Source organism: Achroia grisella, unplaced genomic scaffold, assembly GCF_030625045.1.
Source record: "Achroia grisella isolate CSIRO2021 unplaced genomic scaffold, CSIRO_AGI_Agris_v1 utg794, whole genome shotgun sequence".
In the NCBI taxonomy this organism is placed as follows: domain Eukaryota; kingdom Metazoa; phylum Arthropoda; class Insecta; order Lepidoptera; family Pyralidae; genus Achroia; species Achroia grisella.
This window is the reverse complement of record NW_026713026.1, coordinates 1,703,478-1,719,760: the sequence shown is the minus strand read 5'-3', so window position 1 is coordinate 1,719,760 and position 16,283 is coordinate 1,703,478. Positions and strand designations below refer to the sequence as shown.

At 36.4% G+C, this 16,283-nt stretch overlaps 1 protein-coding gene across 1 annotated transcript in view; it reads left to right on the top strand.

The window, feature by feature from the left end:
- Positions 1-2,625: 2,625 nt before the first annotated feature.
- The window catches only part of LOC131851631 (bridge-like lipid transfer protein family member 1), a 54,791-nt gene continuing 41,133 nt past the window's right edge, over positions 2,626-16,283 (top strand). The window contains exons 1-8 of the mRNA XM_059202151.1: positions 2,626-2,866; positions 6,040-6,183; positions 7,959-13,055; positions 13,130-13,275; positions 13,356-13,849; positions 14,103-14,283; positions 14,717-14,878; positions 15,684-15,809. Of these exons, the coding sequence (XP_059058134.1) occupies positions 2,626-2,866; positions 6,040-6,183; positions 7,959-13,055; positions 13,130-13,275; positions 13,356-13,849; positions 14,103-14,283; positions 14,717-14,878; positions 15,684-15,809 (6,591 nt within the window). The remainder of the gene's footprint in view (positions 2,867-6,039; positions 6,184-7,958; positions 13,056-13,129; positions 13,276-13,355; positions 13,850-14,102; positions 14,284-14,716; positions 14,879-15,683; positions 15,810-16,283) is intronic.

Below are 16,283 nucleotides of genomic sequence, written 5' to 3'. Positions count from 1 at the left end.
TTCTTTCACTGACCAGTCCCAAGATACAGATCTGTCCTATTTTGGGGACTACTGATAAGAGAAATGAAAGTCAATTGTAGTAAATAAAAGTAAATCTATAATTAAGTTATTAAATTAAAGTTTGTAGTATAAATAAATATAATGAAATGTCCGAAATATAGAAGCATAAGCGGTGATTAGAAGTAATAAACAAATAACTAAATATTAAGTAATATGTATATTATTTACCTAACTTTCGGTTTATAGGTTTCGCTTGTTATATTAGAATCATCTGATTGTCGTTCAGGCATATTTAACTTTATATGTTCTTAATTTTAAGGACCTATCTTACGCATAAATACACGATAAACAAGTACTGGATCTCCATGGCAACAAACATTTAGTTGCTCGAAACAGATCATTGACCTATGATCCATAAATTTGTCATTTTGTACCATGATGGTCGCAAACAAGCATACGGCCCATCTGATGGTAAACGGTTACCGGAAAAAAATGTTCACGTCCTTTTCATTTCTGTTTCTATGCTTCATGCGAACGCGTACGCGTATCAGCATAATGGAGCAAGGAAAGAAACCATATAAATATTTCTTTAGTAAAAGCAGAGTTACAAGTACTAAAAAACTTCAATTTTTCATGTAAATAAATTATGATTTTGTGGTGAAAAACTGGCAAATATTAGATGCTTCTCGAAAACAATTACTTTCTTTCAATATCCCTTTTTCGAGAAAAATCCTAAACATAAAATACTCCCAGGTTGAAGGAACAGGAATCCCGTTTCGAGAGTTGACCACCGAATCACTACAATTCTCTATTGACATCATCACAGCGCCACCTTTATCAACAAGGGCGCCCGAGAGGCGGCCTTATCGCTATAGATTTTGAACTATTTCTAAGTACCAACAATACGTCAAAGTCTTTATTATCAAGTTTCAAAATCTATGCTCTATCGCTCGCCATTATCTGTGCGTGTTTCGTCGCAAAAACGTCACAAAACCAAATGACATAATGAAGTTCTGATCAGTATTTGAAACTATCACTAGTGCATTGTCCTTAACTGCGTTTGCATGTACCTATAGCATGAAAAATGTATTTTTTACGTCATACATTATACTAACGACGCGCCCCGCGCACGGGGTATTTCATTTACACAAAACCCTATCAAATTTTACATGATCCCTTAAAAAATAGCACGAATATGTTGTCAGCAGTTTTTGAGATAATCACGGATATACAGACAAACGCGGCGGCGAAATTTGCTTTATAATATTTACGTACACAATAACAATAGGAATGTCACAATGTAACATATAGTATGTAATATTATGTTATCTGTATATAATAAAGAAAATAAAAAATATATGTAGTAAAAAGCTTTGTTGTTATATAACTAGAATGAAGTTATATAACAACAAAGTTAGTAACTACAAACTCATGAAACTAGTTTTAAAATTCGTTACGCGGCGCGGTTTAGAATTAAGCGAAAATAAAAACAGATTTTTATGTGATTGGAATTACAACCAAACGGCCCACCTGATGATAAGTGGTAATTGTCACCTATATACGCATGTATATAGGTGACACTACATCACATTATCAAGTAACTCATGTTTGACAGCTGAAATGGGAAAATTACGATACACATGCAAACGACTTTTCATAAAGTCCCGAACAGCCTTTTTTCAACCGACTTCAAAAAGAGTGTGTTTTTTATATATTAGAAGTTTAGAATTGTTCCTTAGAATTTATTTGTACGTTTTTTACGTAATGAATGAGAGTGATGTTGGTTTTTCCGTGACCTTGATTTAAGTTTTATAATATTTCATCTAAACAATAGTAAAAGTAAAAATTATAATGTTAGATAACAAACACATAAGATAGACACCCTTTCGCAGTTCTATTATTGGTATAGAAAATCCACTAATGACTGATTCTTTTCTGCTATGAACGAAACGCAATATCTCAGAAAAAAATATAGTATTGCTATCATGGAGCTTTACCCCAAACTTAGTAGAAAAAAATATTCAGTCTCATTTTAAAACAATAAAGGAATTATTTAAATTTTTTTAGTTAAAAAATCAAGTAAGTAATATTCCTGGCTATAACATACGATAAAAAATATTTATTGGAATCATATTAGGTCTCTGTATTTTGACACGCATAAATATATTTATGATTTGTATGGTAGGTACTTATGAACAGTGAAATATTTCAGTCATGCAAATGCATGAAAGGGTATACAAAATATTAAAACAGATTTAATTACACATAACGTGACACTTAATTCTGTGCAATATTATAGTACAATATTGTAAGGTTCGGTAACTTTGCAGTGGAGATTCCACTAAAGCGGGCAACACCGATTTGAAAATGTCAAAACTCCATCTACGGATCGACAGTGATTATAATTGATAAGAAAAGAAACAATGGAGAGTTATAATGGAAATATATATTGTATTTAACTCATTGCAGCTCCTCCAGCGTGTAAAATGTGAAATATAATAGTGAAGTTATATTTAACAACATGTAAGTTATTGGTATATTTACGCATCCTCCCATCGATGTTTATATTATATTAAAGTGTATAGTGAAGTATTAAGTAGATTATCAGTGTTATGTGTGGATAAAATGTGGTTTGTTTTCGTGTTAAGGGATAATTTCACCGATCCTGTGGCACAGAGATGGAACTCGTCCTCTTACGACTTCACCGAAATAACGATCGACAAAAACTTCGCCTTGTTACTTGTCTCGCTGATCTCTGCTATACTATGGATTGTATACATCACGTATTACAACAGCCGCGTCCTCGGCTACATACTGACGAGACTGATCAACAGATTCTACTTCCAAGATGAGAACTTCAAGATTGGTAAGTGACCTCATTTTGTTCAGATAACTATTATTTACTATTCACCGCCATTAGGCTCCCTAAGCAGTGGCGTATTTTTTCCTGTCGCATGTAAATGGGTTCCTTCTTGATTAGTAAGAAGCTTGGTATAATAGTAATTGATAAAACACTTTTTTTTATAAAATAATATAATGATTCTGTTGGTTTGGGGTCCCATCGAACCAGGACTTTGGTATTTCATCCGTTTTACTGTCCTACTGTCTATGGTTAACTATTCTATTGTTACACCATGGAGATAGTCGTAGTGATAGCTGCTCAGTCATGCTGATTAATGTACAGGTACTACTTTAGTCACTATCTGGTTTATAGTGTTATTTAACTGTAGATTATCTGCATGCTATTTCATGCTTTGTAATATGTTGACAAATTAAAAATAAATTAAAATTCTATATTTAAAAAGAGTCACTACTGTGTTTATTGCACACTATACTGCTATCGATTGATTTTTTTAAATTGATGACAATGGAATCCTTTCGCCACCTACACTACTGGTTTACACTGGCAGGGAGCATGATAAGATGAAAATGAGGTCAGGTCAGTTAGCCCATCATGTTGAAATCTCCTATCTCTTGGTTTCCAAGAGAATCGCATGTAGGTCAACCTGACATGGTACATTGCTAGTGAGGTTCTACTTTCCATCGCTAACAATCCCCTCCGCCCACTATTGATAGATTTACATATTTCTTGAAGGGTATGGTCTCATATATGACAGTGAAATTATTGTGTGATACCTGAGTCAACTGTTACCATTAGGGGGGAAGGGGATTGTTAGTAATGTGGATTGATAACCTCATTGCTAGCAATGTACCATGTCAGGTCGACCTCCACGCGGATCCCCCTGGAAACCATCGTGTTAAATTCCTGATGAATTTGCACGATGGGCTAACTGACCTGACCCCATGCTCATCTTATCAACCTCCACTGGTGCCCCGCCAGCGTAAACCGTTAGCGCAGGCGGGTGCACCATTCCATTATCAACCCAAAAAAAAACTGTTACCATTCATTTGTTAAATAGCTTGCCATTATGTTTATCTAAATGATACTTTTATATAAGGGTTTATATTGAGTGTGGTGTATTGGAATTTATACCCATAGACATTCCTATAAAGAAAGATATATGTCATAAAAGAAATATGACTATTATACAAAAGTTCTTATATTAAGTTTATTTGAATAAAGATTATTTCTTCTTAGGCAATTCCTCAAGTCTGCAAATCATGATAACCTTGTGTCAAAATTTACATGTTCCAACAAGTTACTACTGTTTGAAAAAGTAATAATTTCTATTCTGATAAGTCTTATAAGGCTAACCAGCTTGGTAATTACAATTACAATTCATTAACATCTACAATAACATACAAAGCAATCAATAATTGTAAACTGTATAATAATGTAATTTTTATATTGTAATGTAAGAAATTTAATTCAATTAAGATTTAAGGCCATGTAAGTTCAATATACTCTAACACGATTTCAATAAGGTGTTAATTTTTTTGCTGTTCACTTCTTAAATAATTTAATATTGATGGACTACAATACTACAGATAAATTGCCAAGCAGATTTGCAGCTTGATAATTTTTTTTTTTAAATCTGAATATTTCTAAATTTTTTATATTATTAACTAGGTCTTAACAGGAATAATGTTATGGTAAATAAAGGATACCTTTTTCGAACTTTCAACCAGGTTACCTATACATATACCTTTATTTACCATATAATTATTCTTATTAAGACCCTGCTAACAATATAAATAATGTATATTACTTAAACAGGAATGTGTTATAAAATAGTTACAACAGTGACATATTTGTATGTGTGTAATAATTTCAATAGCATATTTTCATGCGATTTTCAACCATCAATAGGGTGATTAGGGATGTTTATGTGTAGAAGTTTTGTGTAAATTGATTAAACTTGTGCAAAGCCTAATTATTTTGTAATTTATTACTAGTACTAAATTACAAAATTCTTAAATTATAATATTATCTACCAAAATACTTGTAGCTTTGGGTAAATTGAAGATTAAAATTTAGTACTTAAATCAATAAATGTTATAATTTAGAATTGTTGAAAAACAAAATTCATTCATTCAAAAAAATCATTCATAAGCTGAAGTTGCTTATGAATGAATTTTATTTTATGTCCTATAATCAGTCGAAGACTATGACTAGATGTGGTATATATGAATAAAAATTATTTTTTAATTTGTTGAATCATATTCGATTTATACCAAGCTCATTAAGTTTACTATATAAACATTAAACAGTCTGTGGTTTACAATCTCAACAGTTTCAAACATGGAGTGTGAGGACTAAAAAGGAAACTATAAATAAGTGCATTAGTCATAAATTAACATTGTACTCATACTGTTATTAATGCTAACAAGATTGGTATTCTACCACTAATCTATTTAGGGAGTTCTAGAATATTGTTCTTTGTACTGTTGACTGATTAATTGATTTTTTTTGTACTAAAGTTGTATCTATATGTATATAGATATCTCTTTAAGTCCTTCTATGGTATTGTAGTGCACTGTGCACTAAAAGCTAACTGTGACTAACAGCATTAAAAACAACATGAGATACATACTGTAACATCATGACTGTTATCCCTAATGGGGTATTCAGAGATGTCTACTATTGAGGTTATCGAGAAGGCATAACTTAACATGCTCACATTTTACTGGGTATATGTTTCTTAGATTAATTTTGGGTTTCATCATGGTGTTTCGTCTTACGATTTATTGAATTAAGTGTTATCTGTGGAAGTCCATTTCAATACTTAATTAAATTATATTATGGCGTTACTGTGGTAGGGGAATTAAACAAAATTATATAAATCCATTAAGTAATGGTGTATTCTTTACTAAATAGTCTAAGAAAGCACAAGAGAGAGATATAAATATCACAGGAAGTGTTTTAGTGTTAACCAGATTTGAACTTTGAACTCGCGACCTCTTGGGTTAAGTTAGAAAACCACTAAGTCACACTCTCTCAGCATTAGCATAGTTTGAAAAAAGAATAGAAAACACATAACTACAGACCTAGTGTATACAAGTCGCTAATTTCAAATAGTAAATATAAAATTCTGTGAAGTAGATATTCTGATTTAAAATTCTTATTTCTTGTTACAGGATCATTCACACTCAATGCTCTCTCAGGGAAAATAATGTTCCGAGACATAGTGTACATAAACTATGACTACACTCTACGTATACAAGACGGGTACTTGATATTCAGATGGTGGCGCTCTTACGTCCCTAAAGATGTCTCAGAAGGTAAGCGTATACTTACCAGTGGCCTCAGACTCGAAAAGCGTGTACTGCGACGTTCAAAACGTTTGACGAAAAAATAAATACACACTACAACCCTCTCCCCCTTGTGATATTTTGTGATTTTTGCTGTCCCTTGAGTAGTCTAGAATAAAATATTAAATTTTATTCTAGGACAATCAAGGTTCAGGGTACACTATAATTTTTAGTCTTAGAGATCTTTAAATACAGATACTTAGTATTTTTTTTTTAAAGGTTGATAATGGAATGGTGCACCCACCTGCGCTAACGGTTTACGCTGGCGGGGCACCAGTGAAGGATGATAGGATGAACATGAAGTCAGATCAGTTGGCCCAACGTGACAAATTCACCGGGAATTTATCACGATGGTTTCCAGGGAAACCGCGTGGAGGTCGACCTGACAAGGTACATTGCTAGCAATGGGATAATTAGTCCACATTACTAACAATCCCCTTCCCCCCAATACAGATAGTATTTATAGATTTCTAAGACTAAAATTTTTTTAATATTTTTTATAATAGGTACTTAAAAATTCACGTAACTTTGGGTGGTTGAGGGTCGTTTAGTTTAAACTTCACCATGTTTAAGAAAGAGGGAGGAGGCTAAGCTCATACTTCTCCGTTTGCGCTATTTCCGTAAAAAGAGATACAAAGTTTTTGATTCACATTTTAATATGTAGGTATATACTACGTACATACATTTTGTATGACAAGTTACACGGAGCGTACGGTGGGAACGTTGAGTTGCATTGTATCAATTCGTTGACTTAAACCTTAAAGATTATTAATTGTTCTAAGACATATATTAACTAGTAGCTATTTCACCCGCGGTTTCACCGCATGAAATTGATAGCCCATATGTTATTCTGATGTATAAGCTATATTACAGTAAAGTTTTATAAAAATCCGTTCAGATGTTTTTGAGTGAAAGAGGAACAAACATCCATCGTTGCTCACAAACTTTCGCGTTTATAATATTAGTAACTATGATTTGCATATTGTTAATCATAATTATTAGAAATTACGTTTATATGATTATCATTACAATATTGTTGTACCTTATTGGATTTTATCTATTTCACATTTATAATGATAGCGTTTCTGCTTATCTTCTATGATTGTAATTTCATACATTTGGCAACAGTTATTGTATCACTATTTATTAATAGTAAAATATCTCTGGTTTGTAAAAAAAAAATCGGGATATAACACTCTTATCATGAAATGGACATGAAAAATGGTTTAGGTCCTATTCTCAGACCTACACATAAGTACATACAAAATGTGTGTGCTCGAGGAATACTTGTTTGGCGACAGAAAAGTCGCTTTGCTTTGCTTAGTTTAAAAGGTGATTTAGCAGTGATTTGGTGCAGCATAATACCTTTATAAGGTATGTATTTCTTTATTTTGTAATTTTCAACATGTCTCGGCTGGCACGTCGAAAATTACAAAAGAAAGAAAGTATTACGATTTTATATCGTTATCTGCAATTTGGCCGTGATTATATACATTATGTTTACACTATTGTATGCAAATTCATTGCTTACGTATTGAAATGTATGTTGAAAACAATTTTTAGCTGCTAATTATACTTAAGTAGGTAGAATTAATATCGACAAATTTCGTTATTTCTATCATTTTTATTTTATCTACAAGTATTATGACGAAAATGCATATAAGCATAATTTTGAGGGTTTTCACTAATACAGTGTTATGTTATCTATGCTAATACTCATGAAGTAATATTGTTATTGTTTACAGACTTATCACATTCCGATACCCGATTATCAATCATGTTAAACGGCTTCGAATTACATTTCTACAATCGGTGCGACCTTTACAATGAACTGGAAAAAACATTCGGATTAGACCCTGGAATTAAACAGCAAAATGACGACGACTCGACAGACAGAGACAAAGCTATGAATGACGCTAACGAGAAGAGACGCCGCGCGCAAGACACAGTCAGATCCGAGGCTGCCATGGCCCGAACGTGGCGTGATCTCATACCAGTCATTAAAATCGATGTCTGCTCGGGTAGAGTCGTTTTTGGTAATCGCCTAGTACCGACAACTCTGTCTATAAGCATCGAAGAATCTCATTTAGTTTACAGTACAAAACCTCCCGCCTCTAGTTTAGACCATCTTATGCATTTTGTAAAAGCCAAAGCAGAAAACTGCAAAGTGATTTTGGCGCCCAGTCCTAATTACACTGCAATGGTAGACGAGCCACCTAGATACATGGGTGAAGGGTTCGTAGTGATGAGTTCAAATTACATAGAAGTCTACTTCTATATGGACGAACCGGGGTTGGTTCCGGAACAACCTGTTCTTCTCCGACTGGCTAATGGTGACGTAGTAGAATCAGCACCACCTATTTGGGGAGTCGATATTAAATGTGGCAAAGGCACAGATTTCAGTTACGGTCCCTGGGCAGACAGGCAAAGAGATAATTTATTCAAATTTTTCTTTCCACCAAACTATAAAAACCTAGAAGTGACACCACAGCCAAAACCTGGCGATAGAAGGCAAACTCAATCATTCGATATACGATTGTCGACTCTAAATGAAGCTACCATTGATATTTTGTTCACAAAAAATAAAGAAACCAATGCTGTTCACATTAATATTGGAGCTGGATCCTATTTGGAGGTCACTCTACCATGGATTGTCTTACAAGATGGATATACCACTAAAATTACTGGGCAGCTTCTCCACCTTGAAGCGACAACAAGCCTTCAATATAGAAGCTTGGCAGAAAGCGAAACACTGGAATATACAATCAAATGCCACTATCCTCTTGTTTGGAACCATCATCAATGTTGGCTGCTAGGTCTGACGGGATGCAAAGCAACTGTTCACCTTGTGTACACACATATAGACTTCTTTCAGGATTTGATAAATGACTGGTCGAACAAGTCACGTCCTGACATATTGCATTTTGTTCCATACACATGGAAAATTTCACTGTTACTGAAAGAGTGTGAGGTGGTGACAGTGAGTAATCAGTATAATTGGATTGACTGCAGTTCCACCAATCAAGAGAATAATCACGTCGCTTTTTGTGGCGATCTTTTGGACGTGTCCTTTGACTTACCATTCATTGATTACTTACCTGATGTTATACCTTTGAAAATCTGGATTCAAGGCGAGGCAGTTGATATGAGCTTATATCTGCCAGAAGTCAATACCTCAAGGCTGCTACTCTTGTCTATTGACAAAAATAAGAAACTAGTCCCCTGCAGATTAAAAGCATCGAAATGGCGAAGAAAGTGCGTAAAATCACAGGGCTGGGTGGATTGTTGGTCTGTCCCTATCGTCGCCCTGAGTGTCAGGTATAATTATCATCCAATTCCACCGCTGGGACCTGAGCCACAAGCTGACATCACTACACCAGAAAAAGAAGAGATTCTTCTATCACCAATGCGAATACCCAGAATGAGGAAACAACCTCAAATAAATTGGACGTTGGACGGCAACAAATTCGACCGTACTTCATTACCTCCGGATAAAGTAAGCGTAGAGCTAGAAGTGGGGCCGTCGATCCTACTCGCCTACGGCACCATAATAACAAGTTTTCTAAACTTACTTGAAAATATATTTGGAGAAGATCAAACTTTTACCGACATGCAAAAAGTACCAATTAATGAGACCACTACAAAGTTGAATGACAGAAGTAGCATCAATCAGCATACTGAGATTTCAATTGATGACTCAACAGATAACAGCAAAAGTCCTTTTGATCCTAGACGCTGCAGACCACTGGATGTCTCTGTCTCGATTATTATTCATGATATTCAGGCACATTTAGTCAAGAATTGTAGTGAAAGTGAGCCACCTTGTCCTGTCATATTAATAGAGCGCTTTGGCTTTGAAATGGACAAAAGATTCAAAGAAACGAAACTTCAGTTGCTACTGAGTCCCTCAATACTTGTGTCATCTAACAACATGTCACGGACTAATCAAAATAATTCAGGGGCACTGCACCAAGGTCACCTGATGCTCTCCTCTTTCCAATTGCGAGGGAATGGTTTCTTCAGTGATACAAATCGCTCCGCCGAAGAAGAAACCGTAGAATATGCTTGGATGATGGAATTACAATTAGGACAATTAACAGGCCGCTTGACATTGCCCCAACTTTACCAAATTATCTCATCTTTGGAGACCTTTTTATTGCTAATTTGTGACAGTGAGAACGAATTAGTTCCTCCAAATTCTACTAAACATTGCCATCATGGTATGATCACTGCCATGTGCCCTGAAACCGATTCTACTTTAAAGTATCGATGTCCAACTTCAAATGAGATAAAATACAAAATGATTCGAGTTGCAGTCGATCTGATTGATATCTATGTGGCCGACACCAACACGACATTGCAAACTTGGATATCACCGATAAGACTGAGTTTCTGTAACCTTCACGGTGTTGGCTTTGGAACAGGTATCACAGCATTGTTACCAAATATAAAGTTAGCGCTTTACACTCAAACGACTTTGCACACACATCATTCTAGTGGAAGCAACAGCAGCCAGCAGAGCAAACAGATAGACAGCGATAACTGGGTAGGAGTTGGATCTATATCATTAGGTCCTGTGCTGGTAGAAGGAGCCTCATCTCTACCTCAAAGCCCAAAGAACTTACATTTTGTTCAGCAAAAGTTCCTAAAATTACACGATGAGAAAACGAAAAGGTTGTGGTTTATGTGGCCAAACGAATTAAAGAGCACACAATGCGGTTGTTGTGGTGGTTGCGCATTTTTCGGTTCCAACAGAAATGGGCCTAATTTCCTGAAACCAAACCCTTCTGACCTTAATGAAGGTATCAACGTAGCTATGTTTAATGTAATAGAAACGACCCCCGGAGAATATGGATATGGTCAGAGTCTGTTGCATCCTGGACAACTTGTGTTTCATACACCACCTTACAATAGCTTGAACGTATGTCTTCAGCCAACAAACGTTGCAACTTTAATACCATCACCGCTACCGCAAAATCTCAACAAATCGCCTCAAAGTGTAGAACGACGAAGCTTAACTAGAAGATTTTCGTACACAAGTATGAGCAAAGGGAGTAATAACGTTTTGGTCTCAAGTACTAAGAGCGATGTTCCGTATGCGCGCCTTGTCGATGCGAGTATTCCTTTGGGAAGTTCCAAAATCGACAGTGACTCGAAACTTAACAAAAGTATATTGAACGTGCCTCAAATGGAAAGCAGTGTTTCTGATTCAAAACTGGCTTTGAGTTGTGGTATAAAAGATAACACTAACGTGACTCTAAAAAAGCATACGTACACTGATAGTGAGACATTTATAGTGCCAAAAGTTCCATCCAGAACTGTGGGAGTTTCTGAATCCCATTACTCTCTTAATTCGCAACCACCTTCAGAGGACACTGTACCACAAGAAGTACACAGAACTATGTCTATAACCAGTGAAAATCATTCCGAAGCATTCTTCTCTGCTGACGAAGACATGTTCCCGAGTCGATCATCAAGTTTGAAACATTCTTTTGGTAGTCGGCATAGCAACCATAAAGATAAAAGTTCATTTGGCATCAATGACATAACAAATGAAAAATGGACTAACTCCATGCCAAGATCAGATATAATGGATGGGCCAGACACTATAAGTAATTTGAGCACAGGTGCTCAACCCGACTCTGAAAGCGGCTCTGTTTCATCTACATCTTTTATATCTGCTATATCATCACAAGAAGATATGACTCTTGTCAATTTACATATGCAAACTAACAAACCAATAGTAGACTCACCTTTGCTGATGTCTAGTTATATGCATAATTTGCCACAGTACAAGTGTTCTAACTGGGCTTCTTGTTCTCTACCCAGTGGTAGTGACGTCTTCACCCTGCCTCTGTTTAAAAAAGCCGAAGATGGTACTTTGATATATGTTGGACAAAAGTATCTGCCAAATTTCGAACAAACTGGAAAGGTTAATAATATTTTGAAACTGATATCAAAGAAAGAGCATAATAATCAGAACCAGCATGGGCCATATTCGAATCTAACGCCTCACTTTAATTCCCAAATTAAGGCCCACCCTTACCCTCAAGCTTGGTGGGACATCCAGCAAAGTGTTCAAGATAACCACGAGAATACTGATAAGAGTACTACATCAACAGCAACGACAACAAGCGATAGTAAAAATGGTGTGTTTATAAAACTCCGCGGAGAAATAGATATTATGTTGACACCACTAGTTCTGGAGAGCACGCAGAAATTCGTCGAATCCCTGACACCGGTATTGGCAAATGTACATCCTATAACAGTGATCAATCACTTAAGACTGCTCTGTATTTCGTCTGTTGAAAGTTCTAATGTATTGAAACAGAAACAATATGTAATGAACTGGCTGCCTCAGATGCAGGCGCATAACCAATCTAATGTAGCGGATAAGGACGACAAATGTAAGGTTGCGACAATACCGCATTCAAACGTATATGAAGAAACCATATGCGACCAACTCCAGGCCACTGTATCTGTGCCTAAAGTAAACATGATCTTCATTCAGTCATCCGTCGTTGAAGACATGATATCGTTTTCTGCCCTAGACAATATTCAAGATTTAACGTGTGTGTCATTGTTTGGAGTATCAGTGGAGAACATAACGGCTAAGTATGTGAGCTCTAAGAAGACTTTGGATTCCGTGCAACTATACTACAGGCCCACTTTACGAGCTCTTGGTAGTAAAAAGACCTTTGGGATCATGAAAGGTCCTCGAGCATTAATATCCACGCATTCAGGTGGTTCTGGACGAAAAAGAGGTCCGGAGAAAGGTGACCCTGTATACATAGAAACTTCTCAACAGCAATCTGAGGATACTACGATCACTTTGAATGTTGGTAAGTATAACGAAAATTTAATTACATTTTAGCATTTTGGAAATATATTAAGTCTAATGTTACGCTTTTGACAGGCAAGGTGCATGGTCAGCTAAGACGTATACGAAACGAGTCATCTCAACTAAAGGATGCGACGATAACTGGCATACCATGCCAGCATTCGAAAGTAGCCTTCAAGTTTATGAGAGCGGACTCTTGCTCTAAAGGATGCGAGTCTATGGTAAGATATTTCAACTTAATATATATCTATTGAGGTAATTTTTTACAAGTTATTATTTGTTAATTGAAACTTTTTTTTAGTGTTGTCAAAATGGATCAACTGACGGACAAAAGGATAATGCTATTGGCTATATAATGTTTGAGTGCGGTCTCGAAGGTATATCGATAAAAGTATCTAAGCACTCACAATGTCATAAACCAAACGAGGAGAAGAAACCAGTTCGAACTGACAGCGAAAGCTGCAGGGAATCTGTGAAATCGTCAGAGGAGTTAAAGCCAGATAAAGATCGAAATACTAAAGCCCGAAGTACCGGTTTCGAAGATTTGTTCCGAAAAAGGGAATCAAACTCCAAACCAAGTACTCCGAACTTAGGATCTGCTCAGCCACCTCCAGTGCCCCCGGAGCCTTCCACACCGGGACCTGAAGAGCCCTCTACCAACGATAGCAGCACTACTATGGTACCAGTGAAGGACAATGGAAATATGTCGTCCTGTGCTATAGATCTCAAAGTGGTCTGGTTTAATTTCGCTGCTCCACCTCGCACGCCGATTACCAAAAAGATTGATTATACCAGGTACTAATGAACCAGGAACAAATATAATTATCTTAACTTCTGTAATGTTATCACATACAGACAGCATTGATACTGTAGGGACATTTTCATCTTGTTAGTTTCAAAATGTACTCGCATCTATAAAAACACATTCAATTCATTGTTATGACCATCATTTACTAATAATAGCTAAGTGTATTCCTATTTCTCGAAATAGACTACCTTATTAATACGTACTATTGTTTGATATTAATTCTTGTTTATATTTGTCAAGACTGGACTGGAATCTGCTGAGTACGGCATCGCCAGCCATTAATGCCTGGATGAACCCGTGCAATCGGCTCGGCATTCGAGTAGTGGCGTTGTACCGCGCCCACGCACGTCGCCTCACCGCCACCGCGGCCAGCCTAATGGCTGCTGCCTTAGACCTCGCGCCTCACCACACGCTGCCCAAGGTACCACTTCCTCAAACTACCTTTTGAAATGTATATGACGGGTTTTTTATATAGTTAAGTAACTGTATCCCATAGACGATGGCGTGAAATGGCCGATTTAATCTAATATGATCTATGAATATACCAAATAACATTGGAATCTATCTAAATGTTTATTTGACTAAATGCAGTGTTAATAATCTTTAAATACATACTAATCACTAAAAAAAATATCAATACTTATGTTTTTGCTCCATGGTCAGATATCTGCAATTTTATTATTTCATTAATTATTAAAAAAAAGAATGCGGAAAAGCGCGATCTAGCGGCACGCGCGGTCATTCTTGTTAGTTTACATTTACATGCCCTTTTTTTTATTGCGTGATAGCCTATTCGTGCGTGTAAAAATGTGCATGTAAAGGTAGGTATTAAAACTAGTGGTGTCGGTGCACAGAGCCGGTACGGGCGGCACACGCCGATGGCGAAGCAGCTGCGGGAGGAGCCGTCGCTGCAGCTGTGCGGCGTGCTGCTGCGGCACGCGCTGCAGGCCGACGCCGCCGCGCTGCAGGCAGACCTCGCAGACAGACACCTGCCCTCGCTCTCCACCCTGCGACAGGTCTCAACTACCAAGCTTTCTCTCCATCCATACCTGCTCTCACTCTCTACCCTGTGTCAGGTCTCAATCACTTTCCGTTCTCTCTTCTCCATCCATCGTGTTCTTAGGTCGTTTAATACTGGAGTCGCGACTAGGGTGTTATTAAAAGTATATCTTACAGGTCATAACAAAACAAGAAGACCGAAAGGTGAATAAGGGAATTTTGACTCTGACAGATGTGACTGTTAAAATTAACACGTATTATTTTATGATATAGTTAGTTATAGCCCTCAATTGAAAGTACGTGAAATTAAATAAATATCTATTGCCGTTATAAGCCTTTTAGACTATACTTGCTACTAATGCTCTAAATATATTCCTGTACTCACACATCCGCTGTATACATACATCCACAATACATTACTTTCTTTCTTTAGTAAAGGGGTAAGAATTAAGTAATAATTTTCACAGAAAAATTATGTAAGACATATATGTCGCACTCTCCAGTGCTAAATTGCCTAAGCTATACACAAATTAATGGTATAATTTGAAAAAATGTAGAGTAATAGAAATAATTTACAAAAAGCACATCTCTGACACAATATATCCATTCAATATTGCAAACAGTAACAGTAAAATGTATTAGCACACCATGCAATTATTACACTTTATACTCCAAACCACCCACTTTGTATAAACCCAATATCGCGGGTGCGGTATTAGTTGGTTCCATTTTTGCACACCTATTCGAAATCCTAAATATTAAGAATACCATAGCCGCTTGTAAATACTAGGCATCCTAGAACGACTCGTTCGCACTTTGCAGGGCGTGATAGTCCTGAGCCGACAGTGGAAGAACATTCTGTACACGCCGCTGTTACTGGAACATAACTACAAGAGTAAGATGATGAAGCCGCTCAACGTAACGTTTGCACTGCCGGACCTGCTCGAAGTGAGTATTACCATAACTTACTAGTACATTCTACGAGAAATGATGTTGATAATTTAATTTAGAAAGCTATTCTTATACAAATAATGTACAGTTTAACTTGCGCGGTCCCTGATGTCATCGTTATTGTAAATCAAGCATTTTGTACGCGCGATAATAGTTTACTAAAGCAAGAAGTAGCTTATATACTTCACCATCAAATGCTGCGTTTAAACCAAATGTCATGATGATTGGTAAACTCTGTAAATCCACTGCCTTATATTACCAGCTGCTTAAAAAGCAGCTAGCTTTCTATACACAGGGTTACCTTGTTCGAGGTTAGTGGTTAACAGAATTGTATTCTGAGAATAAATATTCATATTGTAAAAAAAGCATGCTTTTTGGCAGCTGAAGTAAATGAGATAGATGCTCACGCCGACAACTGTATAAAGGCACCTCGGTATCCTCATAATTAATCTGATTAATTAGTAATTAAGT